Source organism: Sciurus vulgaris (assembly GCF_902686455.1).
Source record: "Sciurus vulgaris genome assembly, chromosome: X".
NCBI lineage: Eukaryota > Metazoa > Chordata > Mammalia > Rodentia > Sciuridae > Sciurus > Sciurus vulgaris.
Genome location: NC_136471.1, coordinates 92,717,244 through 92,730,878, shown reverse-complemented (window position 1 = coordinate 92,730,878; position 13,635 = coordinate 92,717,244). Strand labels below are relative to the sequence as shown.

Sequence of the window (13,635 nt, the reverse complement as noted above, 5' to 3'; positions counted from 1 at the left end):
AAAATTCGAAACCACTGGCACGATGGCATGGGCCTCTAATCCCAAGGACTTAGGAGGCCGAGACAGGAGGATTGCAAGTTTGAGGCCAGCCTCAGCAACTTGGGGAGCCCCTCGGCAACATACAGAGATCCTGCCTCAAAATAAAAACATCACCAAAGGACTGGGAATGCAGCATCCCTGGGCTCAATCCCCAGCACTCCCAAATGTCCCTCAAAGAGCCCACTCATGCTAGGTGATCAGGCAGTATTCGAATGGGAAAAGATTGGATTATGAAAGCTGTCGCCTCATCAGTGGCTCAGTCCCTTTGATGGATTAATAGTTTGAATGGACTGCTGGGTGGTAAACACTGGCAAGTGAGGTGTGTCTGGAGGAAGTAGGTCACTGAGGGCATGACCCTGGTAACTATCCCTGGCACCTGGCTCCTCTCCTTCTCTCTCTACTTCCTGGATGCTGAGATCTGAGCTGTGTTTCTCCACCATGCCCTTCCACCATGATGTACTTCCTCACCTCAGGCCCAGAGCTATGCAGTTGGCTGACCACGGACTTAGCCTCTGAAGCACAAAGACATCGTTTCTTCCTTTCGCTCCTTCTTGTTGGATATTGTGTTCACAACAGCAAAGAGTTGACTAACCCACACTTTGTTGACCTCAGCGGGTCTAGGGTTCGAGACCCTGTGCTGCCACTTGCTGGCACTGTGACTCTGGGCCACTATCTTCCCTCTCAGAGTCTCAGGTTCCTCGCCCGGGCACTGGGCCTAATCAGCCCCTCCTCTCAGGGACATCCAACAGATGGAAACATGGGCTCCAACAAGAGGCGATACGTGAACATTCAGAACAACATTCCACGTAACCATCGATAGCCAGAAACAAGCGTAGCAATACTAGTGTATGAACCACTGGAGAAGGAGTCAGAGAGAAGCCCTCAGAGTTGGAGAAGGCTTAGGTGGGTTCAGGCGCCCTGTGTACCACAGCCACAGACCTGGCACGTCAGAGGGTCTCTGAAAACACTCTGCCAAGAGAAATCGTCAAGCTCTGTGGTGAGGGTCCTGTGGAAGGTCACAGGCTGGGGCTGGAGGGAGGTCTGACTTGGCCTCCTGCTGACACAGAGAGTGAGGGGGTGTGGTCTCCACATGGCCCACACGACCCTCCAGTGGGACCCACAGTCGGCCGGCCTTTCCCGAGGCCATCTTCCTCTCTGCTCCCAGCACTGCCCCATGGAGAGTGTGGAGCCTGGACCCTGGCGTGGCCCACTCTGGGAAGGGATGGAGCAAGGGGGAGCACCCCCTAAGGCTGCAGGGCAGGGAGTGGGAGGTCAGCCCAACACCGCCTCCCTGAAGGCTCCTTGTTTCTCTCTCAGGGAGCTGCCCTACCTCAAGTACCCTCTGCACATCAGTGCTCAAGCGCACTCACACCTCTGGCTTATGGTGATTGCCCTGACCCTGAGCCTAGAAAAGGCATAGTGTCTACTGTGTACGGGAAGTGTCCTGGAAGGCTCCGGTCACACTGGGTAGCACTCGTCACACCAAGGCACCTACAGTCACACACATCCCATATCCCTCCATCAATCGGAGGGAAAAGGGAAGAAGATTCCATTACTCTGTGTGTGAGCACATATGAGTGTGTGTGTGTGTGTGTGTGTGTTTGTGCGCTCCTCTGTGTATATGCTGAAATTAAATTTGGGGGCCAGGCGAAGGTCAGAATCACACGAGGGCAGTCAGTGTGGCCAAGAGTGAGCCCTGACTCCAGACAGAAGAAATCACACACAGGCCTGCAACTGGGACATCCACCCCACCAACCTCTGTGAAAAACAGGGTTTAGGTCCTGGGTATGTGACCTGTGCAGCCCTACCCAACCTCAACAGGGCTCCAATATGCCATCCTTCTGCTGTCACTGTCTTGACATTTTTAATCACGTTCGAGGAATCAGACGGAGGCTTTCCTTTTTCACTGGGACTCAAAATTATGTGGGCAGTCAGGGCCTAGATCTGCGTCAGGCTTTGGGAACTCTCTGGGACCAAAGAGTCAACGGGGTGGCGGGGATGCTGACACCACTGCCTGCCTCCTAGTTATCTGGGTTCTGTCCTGCCAGGCTGTGGCCATTACTGGAGAATCCTGGGAAGCAAGCCCAGGGCACCGTCCTCTCTGCCTGGGATGGAGCCCTTCCCCGGGAGCTAGCCTGTCTCTGCCCTCCTGATCTTGCACCTGGAGGAGGATTTGCAGTCCTACCCCATCCCCTTCCTCCTATGACCAGCCCTGCGGCACACCAGCACCTCAGCCCTACCTGGGCCAGAAAGGGACTGCCCTGCTTCAGGGAAAGAGGAGCACTGAAGCCTCCATCCCTCACTGGCAATGGGCCGTCTAAGCCGTTTGAATTGGTCCTCATGGGTCGGCAGGACCACCAGAAGAGGTGACCTCGTTAGGAGACCAGCCATGGGTCATAGCCACGCGTGCACTGGTCAAGCAGGAGACATCCCGACTCATTTTGCAAACTTTAATGGAACACTGATACCAAAACATGAACACACAAGAAAAAGCACACGACGAAAGCAGGAGGAGCAAGGGGAGCTTCGTGTTGCATGGCCCCTCCGACCCACAGGGAGAAAGAAGCGCCTGGAGTTCTACTCAAGAGGGACTCTGCAGCAGCAGTCTGGCTGGGTGAGGAAAATCGCCGCGCTTCCTTAGCGCTGTCTGTAACACGAGGAGCAAGGTGAAAACGGATGGGTGGAGACCCACAGCGAGCAGCCAGGGGTACATACAGGGCAACCGGTGTGTTTCTGTGTTTCCACGGGCTCACCACTGCCCTGCCCCTCGCCTCCCGGCATCTCCCCCGGCCTCCCCCAGGTCCCCACAGCCCTCCTGCAGGTCTCACAACCCTGTGAAGAGCTTACTGGATCCAGGAGAAGAAGCTGGCGCCAACTCTGGCGGCATTTCTGGTCCGGATGGTGGAGCTGGTGCTGGGGCCATCGAGGATGCTGGTGCTGGCCCCGCCGTTGGTGCCGCTGCTGACACCGGCTCTCCATGTGGCTCTCCTGTTGGCACGGTTGCTATTCAGAATGTACTGATGGTACCTGGCCCAGAACGCAAAGGGGATCCTGGCCCAGGCGTCGCCGAAATCCCCGTCCTCGTCCCAGGTCAGCAGCTCAGACTGTATGTCGTCCCAGCTCCACCGTCCGATCAGAGCTTCGTCCCCGATATTCATCTGGGCCCTCATCTGGGCCCTGGCATGTTCCTCGGCCATTTCCACATCCATCGTCTTGAAAGCATCATCCACAGCCTCCAAGAAGTGAGCCTTCCATTCCCAGGGTCCCGGTTCTGGTTCTGGGGCGGGAAACAGCAGCCTTAGTGGCAGGCTCAGAGACCCCACAATTCGGGCAGCACCTGCTGCCTGCCACAGCCGCCTACACGCTTCAGGAAATGATGACAAAGAGAAAGGACCCTGGGATCGGGCCACATCTGGCACAATTACGACCTCTATGAACTTGTCTTCCTCACTTAGGATGCTTCCTCTCAGCATCAAGACAAGGAGGCCGTGGCCAAGAAGGAAACAAGGCCTGGAAAGTGCCACCCCTGGGCCTGGCACCCAACACAGGTTCTCCGGTACCTGGGCGATGAATCTCAGGACCCTCATCTTGCTGGTCTCGTGGCGGGCTCGCAGGCCCCACAGAAACTCATACTCAGGTGGGCTGCTGTTGGGGATCTTCTTGTACTCCAGATACCTGAGCGAGAGAGGAAAATGCCCTTGGCTTCTCGCCCAGCAGTGACCCATTGTGGCTGAGGAGGGCTGCCCCGCCCACCGGGGCCAGACCAACCCGGCTCTCATTCTCAGGACCTCCGCCCCCAACAGTGAGGCCTTCACAGCCTCACGGCAGGGGTCCACGGGTGGGTGAGGAGGGGACACGTGTAGGGCAGGGCGTAGGCTCACGGGGGAGGCCACAGTGTTGTGCCTCTCATCACCATAGCCCCAGATTCCTGTTGGGTGCGTTGTAAACAGGGGAGCCACTCTTCGGGCCCCCTGCTCTGAGCACACCCCACCGGTGGGCCCCGGAAAGAGGTGCCACAGAAAACGGCGGGAAAATTCATTTAGAAAAATGAATAAATGAAAGAGTCTGCCAAGAGGAGCTCCACGGCTGTTTCTGCATTCCTGACCCTTCTGTGTGCACGTGGGTCTGTGCCTGTCCACGTGCCTGTCCTGTCTGCCCGCCGGCGTGCCTGCTTGTGTGTTCTCTGGGAACCAAGGGCAGGTTGGGTCTCGGCCTGAAAGAGCTGGGCACCCGGCCTTACCAGCTGTGGGCCACACTCGGAGACCTCCCTTCTCCGAGCCCCAGGCTCCTCAGCCCTACGTACTACGTGGGAAATGCCGGCGGCAGTCTATAGGACTGCTGCTCAGTGACGTGGTGCTCACGTCACACCCACCCTGCACCCAACTCCCAGTCAACACGTCCCCCTGACCTCACCCGCACCCGAGGGCCCGGGTCCCGCTGGGTTACGAAATGGGATAGGGGCGTCTTGTCCACGAGACCGGCACTCTGCAGTGCGCCAGAGCGACGTGAGGTCGGCTCAGTCAATACTTACTTCTGCTTCACAAAGTCATCGGTGATGAGCTTCCTCAGATCGCCAAGGAACGGGTGCCTCACCCTGGGGGCAAGCAAAGACATCCATGACCAGTGAAGGTGGCAGTGGCAGATGTGGGCGGCAGCATTCCCGGGCACCATCACCGGCTTCCCAGCCCGTGGGGACTGCCTTCCCGGGACAGGGCACACAGCAGAGGCCAGAGGACCCGAGGGAGCCCCTAACTCTCTCTCTGAGGTGTCCTCTGCGGACAGAGCTCCGAGGGGGCGGAGAGGTCGGCATCCCGTGACCTCTTCCATCCCTGCGGAGACGCTCTGTTCTCCAGCTAGCCCGGGCCCGTCCCGCTCCCTCACAACCCCGCGACCCCCTCTGGGGGAGAACAGCACGCAAGGGCAGGGGCCGAGGAGCCAGTCATACCCAGGGCGCAGTCCCATCTTGCGGAGCGCCTCCCAGAGGACAGCTGCGAGGGGAGATGGGGGACGAGAGATTGGCACCCAAAGATGAGACCGTGGACAAATCCCCAGGTGCGGGGCCAGCACTCACCCTCGCTGGCACGGTTGCCGTTCATGAAGATGACGCCCAGAATCACCAAGAGGAGACTCAGCCGGGGAGTGTCCTTGGTCCTACAGGAGGAGAAAGAGGGAAGGGATGCTGTGCAGAGGCCACTGTCCTCAATGGTGCAGCCAGCTCACCATCCGGAGGGGAAATGCTTCCCAGGACATGCAGGGCCTGCTGCCCCACCCATCACAGACAATTCGTACCCCGCAGAGAGAGACTTAACCACCGCCCATAACACGGGCATCTGATACCTTCCCTCCCGGGGTTCCACAGAGCATGGGGCGGGTCAGGGAGCACGAGCTGGGCAAGCGGCCACAGGGTGTCCAGAGGCACCTTCAGGTGGGCCATGCCCACCTCAGGATCTGCACTCTGCACTCAGTAGGAAGCTCTCCCTGGAGGGCCACCCTGCTAAGCCCAGGCCCGCAGACATGCGGGAAACCGCCTTCCTGGGGCCCTGGGGCCCCAGGGCCAAGATCCCGAAAGCAGCAAGGTCTTGCCCCGGGATGCTACCCAGTTCATCCAGCGGGCCCTGGGCACTGCGACCTCAGAGGGGAGGGCCCTGTGGGGCCACCCAGCCCTGCGTTCCTGTACCCTCAGAGGACGCGGACAGGGACGGAGCATCCCCGAGGAGGTTACGACACCCTTTCCCCTCCTTACTTCCCCAGGAGGCGAGCTGAAGAATCCCGGGTGCAGATGAGAATGTAGAGGTGCTCCTCCTTGTCGATCTCCTTCAGGTGGATCCCAAACTTCTGTGTGGCGAGAAAACAGAGTGAGATCTCACCCACCGCTGGGCATCGTGCAGCCAGTCCAGCCCAGTCAGATGTGTCCTCCTCCCCGGATCCAAACCTGCGTGTGGGGGCGGGAGGGGACAGGCACCAAGGGCTTCCCTGAGGAAGCTCTGAGGCTGACACAGGCGAGGAGACCCACCACAGGAGACAGACGCTCAGAGTAGGGTCTGGGAAGGGGCAGGTGTCGCCCTGCGGGGGCAGTGGAAACTCACAGGTGGAGGGCTAGCGGAGGTCCCCAGAGCAGGCAGGTGGGAACTGGGCCTCCAGGGGCCTCAGGCCATCCCACCGCTCCACAGCTCTAATCTCCAGCCCCGCGCAGAGCAGTTTCTGTCCCCGCACCCACCTTTTCCAGAGTGTAGGTGGCTCTTTCAATGATCTCAGGGAAATGCTCGTCATATTCCCGGATGACGTCCTTCACCATGTCTGCGGGACGGGGAGAGTCAGGGAAGGCACCTGGGCTGAGCAGGGGCCTCAGTGCTGAGGGCCCTCAGCCTGTCGTGCTCAAGGCAGCCGGTTGGGACCCTGCTCCGCTGCTTACCTGAACGCTTGATGGGGATCTTCTTGTAGTCCTTAATCATTAGGTATTTCACCAGCTTATTTGCCTGCAGAAGGAGGAACGTGGGGGACACATCGAGGCACGGGTGGCTGCAGGGTGCAGCCCGTGGGGTAGGAGAGGACGGTGACAGGGAGTGTGGACCTCTTCTCTTACCCTCTCTTGCAGAAGGGTCACGTTGCGGGGGGGCAAGCACAGGACGTGCCTCGAGGGTATCTGGGACCTTGGGGCCATCGGGGGCCGAGGGGCCGACGGAGCCCTCGCCATCGATGGGGCTGCGATGCTCTCCAGCTCGGCGGGACCGCAGGGGGCTCTCTCTCCTCCTCGCTGCTCTCATATTCGTCGTCCAGGTGCTTGGACTGTATCATGTGAGAGAGAGAGAGGAGACAGGCCAGGCGGGACTTGCGGACTCCCGGTGCCAAAGCACCACCCCGCACGTACCTTCCCCCCAGTGGGCGCTTGGCGGCAAGAGTAGTACGAGCAGTGAAGAAGTAGGAGCAGTGGCTGGCGACTGCTGAAAGCTTGCTAAGTGCCAGGCTCTGAGCCAGCCTCTTCTCCCACCAGCCCCAAGGGCTGGAACTACGAGGAGTCAAAACATACTCAACAGACTCAGTGCTGCAGAAACCGTGGAAAAAGCCGGGATGAGAGTAGGGGGAGGGTGCTGAGGACAGGAGAGGAGAGGAGAGAGGGGAGAGAAGAGGCAAGGCAGAGGTGCAAGGGGCTGTGCCCACGGCAGGAGAGTCCTCACCTTCTTTGTCCTCTTGCCTCCCATCCTGGCCCAGGGCTCAGCACTGTGCTGGGCAGTGGCAGCTGCCCCCTCCTGCTCGGGGATGCTCGCGGCCGCCTTGGCCTTGGCGGCTGCGGCTGCCGCAGCCGCTGCCGCCACATTCTGAGGCTCCACCCACCGAGTCTTGGCCAGCGCCTTCCCAGACTTGGTGGTCTTGGGCCGGGTGGCTGACCCCTCCCTGGCGGGTGCCGCCTGGGACACACCGGCGGCAGCACTGGGGCCCTCTGTGGGGGCCTCTTGGGCCGGGGCAGGTCTCTTGGGACGGGGGAAGGCCATGCCACTGACACCTGCTGGCTGACTGAAATCAAAGACATCCTTCTGGCCCAGGATGTCTGTCTGGGTTCGGGTGGCCTCCGTCTCGCTGGCGCTTGGAGCCTGAGAGAAAGCACAGGCGGTACTAGGGCCCTCTGCGGCAGCTTCCTGGGCCTCAGAGGCTGTCTGCGGCTGTGCGGAGGTGGCTGGTGCCCCAGGGGCGGCCTCCTCACTGGCGACTGACGTCTGCGAGGTCTGCGCAGAGGCGAGGCTTGTCTCGGGGGTGGCCCCCTGAGCCTCGGCATGTGTCACTGGCTGGGTGTCCTCTCCTAGGGCCTGCTGCGTGGCCCTCAGCTGGCTAGCGATCGCCTGATTGAAGGACCTGCGGGCGGCCGCGGCAGCGGCCCGGGCGGCTCGGTTGGAGGCGGCAGAGCGGGCTACGTTGGCGGCGCGGGCCTCCGTCTCATTGGCAAGGGTGTCCGGATCCAGCTGCAAGGCCTCCACCAGTGTCTGGGCCAGCACAGGGTTTTCCAGTTCCCAGGGCTCATTCTGCAAGGCCAGAGGAGCGGGGCACAGAGGGGAGGGCACACGACAACTCTACACACTGGCATAGTGCTTCCCCGGTGGCCCGGCCTCCTCCCCGCAGCTGGCCCTGGCCACCCCTGAGCACGAAGGTCGGGGAAGGTTTGGGAAAGCTGGCCATGCCTTGCCGACCCCGACCTCCCCTGCATCCACCCTCCTGCACGGGGGACGAGGCCCGGGGCAAGCAGCTGCCCAGGGCAAGAAGGGGCCTCACCGCTAAGAGGCGAAAGCCTGAACCCAAGCTCCCGAAGGCTCTGAGCAGATGGATGTCAAAGCTGGTGAGGGTGCCATAGCCGCCGAAAGCACCAAATTCTTCGTAGTCGTTGCCTCCGACCATCTCCTCCTCCCTCGCTCGCTCGCTCCCCTCATCCATGTCTTCGGCGTTGGAGTTTTCCGATTGCCCGCTGTAGCTTCTCTCAGCCATGCCCTGGGTCCCAAGCAGGAGACAGTTCAGCCTGAGAGGCAGGGAGAGGCCGCTTCAGCGGGAGGGTGCGGGATTCAGTGGCAGGCGGGATCTCTCGCGAGGTGAGGGGAGGCAATCATCAGGTTACCAAGCAGTACTAGGCAGCACAAGGAGGTGGAGGTGGTGGTGGCGCGGTGGCGCGGCAGTGGTGGTGGTGGCGGTGGCAGCGGCGGGGGCGTGGGGTGGCGTGGGGTGGAGTGGGGTGGGGTGGGGTGGGGTGGAGTGGGGTGGGGGGGGGGCTGACGGGGTAGCCGCGGTCAGGGGCAGAGCCCTAGGAGACGGATATAGGAGACCCTGTGCGGAAAGGGGAGTGGAGCACCCGCAGGCTCCCCATCCCCGTGGCTAGGTTTGAACGTTTGAATCGGGGTTGCACTGGAGGGCTCTGGTCCCAAGAGTCCCGAAGGGGATGCGTTCAGAGAGGGAGAAACAAAGGGCTTGGGCTTAAGGGCCGGAGCCGGGGACCACGACCAAGGGGGAGCAGATGCGAGGGCTCAGACAAGGGAGACAGCCGAAAGCTCCGCGAAACCGAATCCCGGGGACCTTGTGGCCAGGTCCCGACGGGGGCGGAGGGGGGGGATTCAGCTGATTCCGGTCTAGGCTGGGCTCGGAATGGATGGCCAGGGCTGCATGGTGGATGCGATGAGGGCCTTGGACCGAGGCGAGGTTCCAACTGGAGCCCTGGAGAGCTCGAGTCCAAGGGCCCGGACTCCAGGAAGGGGGCAAGCGGGTCAGCTCCTCCGGAGTAATCTAGGAGTGCTGGGGGTGGGGGTGGGGCCTCGGACCTAAGGAAGCTCAGCTCTGAGCACACGGGTCTGCCCCAGGGGTGGGGATCACGGGCTCTGGTGCCAGTAGGCTCGGATCTGGGAGAACGGGTGTGATGGTCACAGCGGGGGTGCTCCCATCTCCACCTCGGGTCTAATGGGGTTCCGGTTCGGAGCGCTCCGGCTTTGTTCAGATCCGGAGGGCGGGGGCAGGGCGCAGCGTGTCGGGTTGCACTCGCCCTCGCCGGGTCCCGTCTGGGGCTGGATCCTTACCTTCGCCGGGGCTCCAATGGCGTCCGTCCTCAGCACCAGGAACCCCGCAGCCGCGCCCTCGCCTACTGCTGCCAGCACAGCAGCTCGGACCACCCCGCCCCTTTTCTCCGCGCACCCCGGGCGGCTGGGGAGCCTGCGCATGCGCGGACCCCTCCAGCCCGCCCGCTTTCCCAACAAAAGCCCTTTCCTCCGGGTCCCCAGTGCGCATGCGATTCCGCGGGTGGGTGGGCGGCCGGCGCGGTGCGGGTCTTCTTCCCGCCAGATGCCCCTTCACCCCTCCTCCTCCGACCGCAGGAGAGCTCACCCATACCCCGCACTACAGCTCCACGGACCCACGCTTCTGCCCTCGATCCACCTCCCCCCCACCACCACCGCTATTGCACAATGCTTCTCTCACTCCTGCCCTTTCACCCAAGCTCCTCCAGCCTGGTCTTGGACACTCTCTGCCCCATTTCCTCCACGTGTCGCCTTTGGCCACGCTAAAGAGGTCTCTCGCTGGGTCTCTCACTGCAACAAGTGGAAACCCTCGACCTGCGACCCGCGGGGCCGGGAAACCGTAATGGCCAGAGGATGGAAGCGCCCCTCGCGCTGCCCTCCACGACCATCTCCAGGGCCCCCAGACACTTCTGAGTCCATCTGCCCCCTCAACTGCCTTTTATGCAGCTTTGCAGGTCACAGCGGGATCCCTTGCCCGGCCTGCGTTCCTCTCTCAGCAGCTCTGGCAGGTGCATGGGAGCCTCCCCCTCTCACAGACCAGGAAGCCCGGGCACAGACAGACACGGTGCAAGCACCAGACAAGTCCCCGGAGCCAGTAAACAGAACATGCACAATTCGGGCCCGGTTCTTTCTCGGCGCGAAGTGCCTGTTGTGCTCGTGCAGGCCCGGGAACCTAGGCACCCTCCTCTCCTCCGTTGGAGAGATACGCTCCCCCACCCCCACATCTGCCCCAAAGGAGCAAGGGTTGTGCTCTGGGGGACCTAAGCTCATGCCCTGAGCTCTGTGTGGGCCCATCCGACCTTGAGGGTCGGCTCTCTGCTACCACTGCCGAGCCTCTTGCCTATGAGTGACACCCTCACGCCGCCTTCACGGGGACCTTCCTGGTGCCATGCGGGAGCTGCCAAGACCAGCGGGCGCTTCTTGTCGGCCTGTGCCATGGCAAGCCCTGGTTCGGAACCAATGTCTGCCTGCCCCCTTCCAGGCCCGGGCTGGTCTTGCAGAAAAGAGCTGGGCACAGCCTGCCCGCCCCCCTGGCCCGCCCGGCCCCCGCCCCTGCCGTGGGAGCCCGCTGGAGTCACCAGAGCCTCCTGAGCCAGGCTCCCTGATGTGCGGATTAGGAAGCACAGAGTGGGTCCTGCCCAAGGACGTAGGGGCTGCTGTGCTTCCAGGACGACCCGGAGAAACTGCTTTGGAGGCAGAAAATGCAAAGGCCCCATCTCAGGTTGGAATGCAACTCTTCTTTTCGCAAGAGGAAAACATGGGCCTTCATTTCTGTTCTGGATGACACGGAGCCTTCAGAGGGAAGGAAGACCCAGAGGAACAGGGAGAACTGGGTATGTGGGGGAACTATCTTGCAGAAGTATGGGTGCAGGACCAAACGGTGTAACAGGATGCTAATTAAAGGAGGGGAACCTCGGAAGGCCTGCCTGCGCTGGGATTTTTTTCTGTGTCCCTGGGTGACATTGGCTTCTTCAGGGTAGGGGAAGGACCCCTCTGGAATGGCGGTCTGGTGGTCTAAGTTAGGGGAGCTTTGGAGATTCTTTGAGGGCCAGCTTCAGGGGAGAAGGGTGGGAGAGGGTCAGAGAGTCTTTCCTCCTTCTGCTATTTCCTCAGATGCCAAGGTGCCCGTACCCTGGGGCAGGGTGTCGTGAACCCCATCATTCATCCTGCCTGAAACCTCCCCAGGAATTTGCACCACCCATCAGCTGGGTGGGTGGCTTGTCTCCTAAGCCATAGGACCGGCCTCTCCCGGTCGGGTCGGTCCAGTTAAACAGCCAGCAGTGCATCCAGGCACAAGAGGTGGCGTCACAGGTGGGCTTCCACCGCAGTGGGCCTCTAAGGTGGCGTGATCCATCAGGCGTCCAGTAACCGGCATTGCTATGGAAACAAAGGAGGAGCAGAGGTTCATGGTCAGAACAAATTCCATTTCTGAGTCCAGAGGGCAGTCAGCCAGGGAGATTTCTGGGTTGGAGTGTGAAGCATCTTCAAGGGAAGCGAGGGCAGGCAACGGCCACCGGACAGATTTCCCTGATCCGCGGTGTGCCTCAGGTGTTGCAGTGAACTGTCTGAGTTGGCCCGTTCAGCAGCAGGTACAAAGGTTGTCCATGCAGAAGCTGCTGTGGTGATTTCTCTGGCTTCTTCAAGGAGAATCTGTTGGACGCTTACTCTGTCTCAGGCACTGTCACGAGCACCTGACATCTCGATATTTTCGTGTAGTAGCTCTCTGAATCCTCACAAACGTCTCTTGTGATAAGACAGACATTTGCCCGTCCCCGTTTCATAGACGAGAATGCCCAAGAACAGACTAACCTGCCCAAGGTCCCCGGGTAGCAAGGCATGGAGACCTTGACTGCATAGACTGTAAGAGCTGGTGGAAGAAAACAAAAGAGTTCTCACGGTATTACCTCTAAGTGGCTCTAACTTTGTGAACTGGTGACTTTACCTTACAATTAAGCTTGTTTTTCACTGATACACGGAAACTTAGAAGACATGCGTCTCAGTGGGACACCGTGTGATGTTCTGATAGTTGTACACGTTGTAGAATGTGTACTTTCCCTTAATTCATTTTAACCCACACATAAGCCATAGAAATGGCACATGTTGATGTGTTACTGTGCAACGTTTACATGCGCACGTGGTACTTCTCTTTCTGCGCCTGGCTGATTTCACTGAACATAGCAATGTCCCACCACAAATGACAGGATTTCATTTTTTGTGTCTGCATAGTATTCCCTTGTTTATAGGTACCACCTTGTCGTTATCCATCCATCCTTTGGTGAACACTCGGGTTGTTTCCATTTCACTTCTTTTGTGCATTATTTATTCATTTGTTTTCGTGCTGAGAAACAAAACCACATGTTAAATTTATTGTGTATAACATGTGGTTTTGAACTTCTTAAACTTTGAGGAATGCTGGGCGAGCAGTTTGTGGAATTGCAGAACCAGAACCTGACCTGTTTAGTTTCCCTCTCTCAGAAACCCCTTTCCTGTGTGGTAGCCTTACCATATAATTTTTCTGTTCATATGTATTTAAGTGGTAGGCAAAATGTTGATTGTTGTTATATCATCCTGCTTGTAAACATAAGGATGTTTCGTTTTCTTTTTTTATCTCACTGTGCCTTGTGCTTTTTAGATGTATCATTTTTGCTATGCATATATGGACAATTTAAGTTCTTATGACAGCAATCATATGGTTTTTAACATTTTACTTTTTTGTTCCCCTATGTTTGAATAAACATTTTTTCCTATCAAATGTAATCATTTGCCATTTACATTGTCTGAAAAATTGGTGCATGATATTTTCTATGATCATTTAAAAAAGTGTGGGGAAGTACTTAGAGTAAATGCAGGAATAATATATTTATTGTAGGAATAAATACAGAAGGAAAAAATATGCTAGATTTTCAGTGACATATCGCTAAGAAATTACAATACAAAGGCTACCAGGGAGATGGAGCTATTTCTTCCGTATTCATTCATGGGGAATTTCTGTCGTATTTGATCTTTATGGTGTTTCCTTTCCCTTTCTGCATTCACAAAAGAATGCCATCAATGTTAATTTGAATTCCTAGATACATGGTGATGCCAAAACAGGACCCTTAGGACCTGGAAGATCTGTTTTTGGTAGGACAGAGAAGGCCTCTTGAACTCATAGTTTCCCTTATACCTGTTTTTCCTTAGAGGCTCAGGCACCAATCTCAGGTAGCAGTAAGTCAGTGTTCTGGCTCTTAAATGGGTTTCACCGTATACAGAGTAGCATCATTTAGGCTTCTTTAACTCTCTATAGTTTGACCTTGTTATTTACATGGTACAAATTGCAAACACTTCTTGTGGG

General features: G+C 58.4%; 1 protein-coding gene across 1 annotated transcript; it reads right to left on the bottom strand.

Annotated features, from left to right (window-relative positions):
• Window positions 1-2,882: 2,882 nt before the first annotated feature.
• Window positions 2,883-9,834, bottom strand: LOC306651513 (melanoma-associated antigen D4-like; the record flags this gene model as incomplete). Its single annotated transcript, XM_079124205.1, is given in 14 exon segments — window positions 2,883-3,298; window positions 3,301-3,316; window positions 3,600-3,714; window positions 4,571-4,633; window positions 4,985-5,027; window positions 5,111-5,190; window positions 5,783-5,874; window positions 6,257-6,336; window positions 6,452-6,515; window positions 6,623-6,735; window positions 6,738-6,825; window positions 7,215-8,054; window positions 8,302-8,514; window positions 9,585-9,834. Coding segments are annotated over 14 exon segments (2,364 nt in total). The 5' UTR covers window positions 9,726-9,834.
• Window positions 9,835-13,635: the final 3,801 nt, after the last annotated feature.